This window comes from Silene latifolia, chromosome 2, assembly GCF_048544455.1.
Source record: "Silene latifolia isolate original U9 population chromosome 2, ASM4854445v1, whole genome shotgun sequence".
Classification (NCBI taxonomy): domain Eukaryota; kingdom Viridiplantae; phylum Streptophyta; class Magnoliopsida; order Caryophyllales; family Caryophyllaceae; genus Silene; species Silene latifolia.
In genome coordinates, this window is record NC_133527.1 from 143,623,319 (window position 1) to 143,625,348 (window position 2,030).

The 2,030-nt window shown below is 46.5% G+C and overlaps 1 protein-coding gene across 1 annotated transcript; it reads left to right on the forward strand.

Annotated features, from left to right (window-relative positions):
- Positions 1 to 222: 222 nt before the first annotated feature.
- On the forward strand, positions 223 to 1,299 carry LOC141641409 (protein FAR1-RELATED SEQUENCE 2-like). Its single transcript, XM_074450071.1, has one exon. It carries the CDS (start codon positions 223 to 225, stop codon positions 1,297 to 1,299), a length of 1,077 nt encoding a protein of 358 aa, XP_074306172.1.
- The last annotated feature ends 731 nt before the right edge of the window (positions 1,300 to 2,030 follow it).

The following is a 2,030-nucleotide window of genomic DNA, read 5'->3' on the forward strand; positions in this document are numbered from 1 at the left end:
TAGTGCGGGTTTGAATCAGCGGAATCCGGAAAAGTCAAGACCTAATCGGCGACAAATCTACAATCGTTCTCAGAAAGTAAGGGCCGAGGAAAGAGATGGGAGAAACCCGGCACAACAGATGTTAGCACTTGCGGTTCAAAGATAAGTACGTTCATTATTGGGTCACCGATCGGAGACCGATGAACTAACCCACGTGTTCATGGCTCATCCGTGGTTGTTAAGATGTTTCGATCATACTATTATGTGGTATTGATCGATTCCACGTACAAGACAAATTTATACCGTCTTCCGCTTGTTGAGATTGTTGGAGTCACACCCGTCGGGAAGAGCTTTGCCATCGCGTATGCTCTTGTGAAGCATGAGTCCGAGGATGGATATTTGTGGGTCTTGCGGAAACTGAAGGCCCTTCTCAATGATGCCGTTCAACCTAATGCTATTGTTACTGATTGCGAGGCAGGTTTGTTGAACGCGATTCCCATTGTTTTTCCGGATTCGTCTCACTTGCTATGTCTTTGGCATATATATTCTAACGTGGAGACGAAATCACTTGATATCACGGGTCAGGATAGTTGGGCTAAGCACATAACTTGTAAGTTGTTTCAAGCGGTTGTCGAGGCGGAGACCGAAGATAAGTTTAATGTTGCGTGGGGCAATTTGGCAAGGGAATGGGCGGGAGTGGCGGCTTATATTGAGAGGCAATGGTTCCCGCACTTGGAAAAATGGGCCAAGTATAGAACGAACAACATAACTCATTTTGGGAATACTTCTACATCCCGGGTTGAGTCGGCTCATGCGAATCTGAAGAGATGGTTGAATAGCGCGAAACTGGCCGTTGATAGCATTTGGATTCGGTTTCATTCTTTAATGGAAACGCAACATGTTGAGATCCGACACTCGTTGGAGTTATCTAGATCGAAGCGGTTGACGGGGATTCAGCGATTATTTTCCAGAATTTCTTTAAAAATATCAAAGAATGCCATCAGTGAATTGCGTGAAGAATTCGAAAAAGGTGCCAAGATGACGGAAGATGCCTTGATTATCGATTGTGGTTGTGTAAAGGCTACTACACTTGGTTTGTTATGTGCTTGTTCACTTCATCGCATTGCTAGAAACGGATCTCGGGTCCCTGTTGATGTGTTACATGCATTTTGGAGGAAGTTGGAGTACGATGGTTCGGAGGCAATGCCGACTTGTGACGATGATCGATTGGAGGAGTTATTCGATGAAATTCGGAATCCAGATCCGAGTATGAGATCATCCATGGTCGATGCCCTTTACTCTCAGATACATCCGGAATAGGAGGATGTAAACGAGCCTCGGGTGAACGAGAACCCTAGAGGACGTCCGAGTAGGGGAACTCGTAGAGATCCGTCCGCCGTTGAGCATGCATGGGTTCGGGTTCAAGTAGGCAGTGCTACGCCCCAAAGAAACGCGTCTTCCCAACGTACTCCGTCTAGTACACCCCGTTCTACTCTGACGGTTCCTATTACTTCGTCGTCTACTCCCCGTTCTACTCCGACGGTTCGTTTTACTCCGTCTAGTACCCCCCGATCCACTCAAACGGGCCCCAGTACACCGTCTACCACTGTTACCACGAGTACGGGGAGTTTCGGCACATCGTATTGCGCACCTCTTGAGGTAGACTACACCACTGGTCATTGGAGGTACTTTCCTTATCATCAATTTTTGCCTTCCTGGTTTCACGAGCATTTAGAAGCGTGGTTTAATCCTTCCGGAGACGGTCATTATGGTTTTCGAGTTATCTCACATGCTGTTCGGGGTGACCAATCTCATTTCACGATGGCTAGAACAGATTTACATAGGGAAATCTGTAGTCCCCTTTACCGTGAATATATTTATGGCCCAGGGAGATTTGATGCGGAGGTAGCTAGAATTACATTTATGGATCAAATACCGTGTGGCTCGGGTCATTGGATGGACGGTTTCGATCTATATAGTTATGCTACGATGTACAATTGGGTGATATGTTGTATTTCTGCATATGACGATCGAGAAGGTCAGCGACATTG

Excerpts from the sequence above, each read along its gene's own strand:
- LOC141641409 (XM_074450071.1), top strand. The coding sequence starts at position 223 with ATGTTTCGATCATACTATTATGTGGTATTGATCGATTCCACGTACAAG.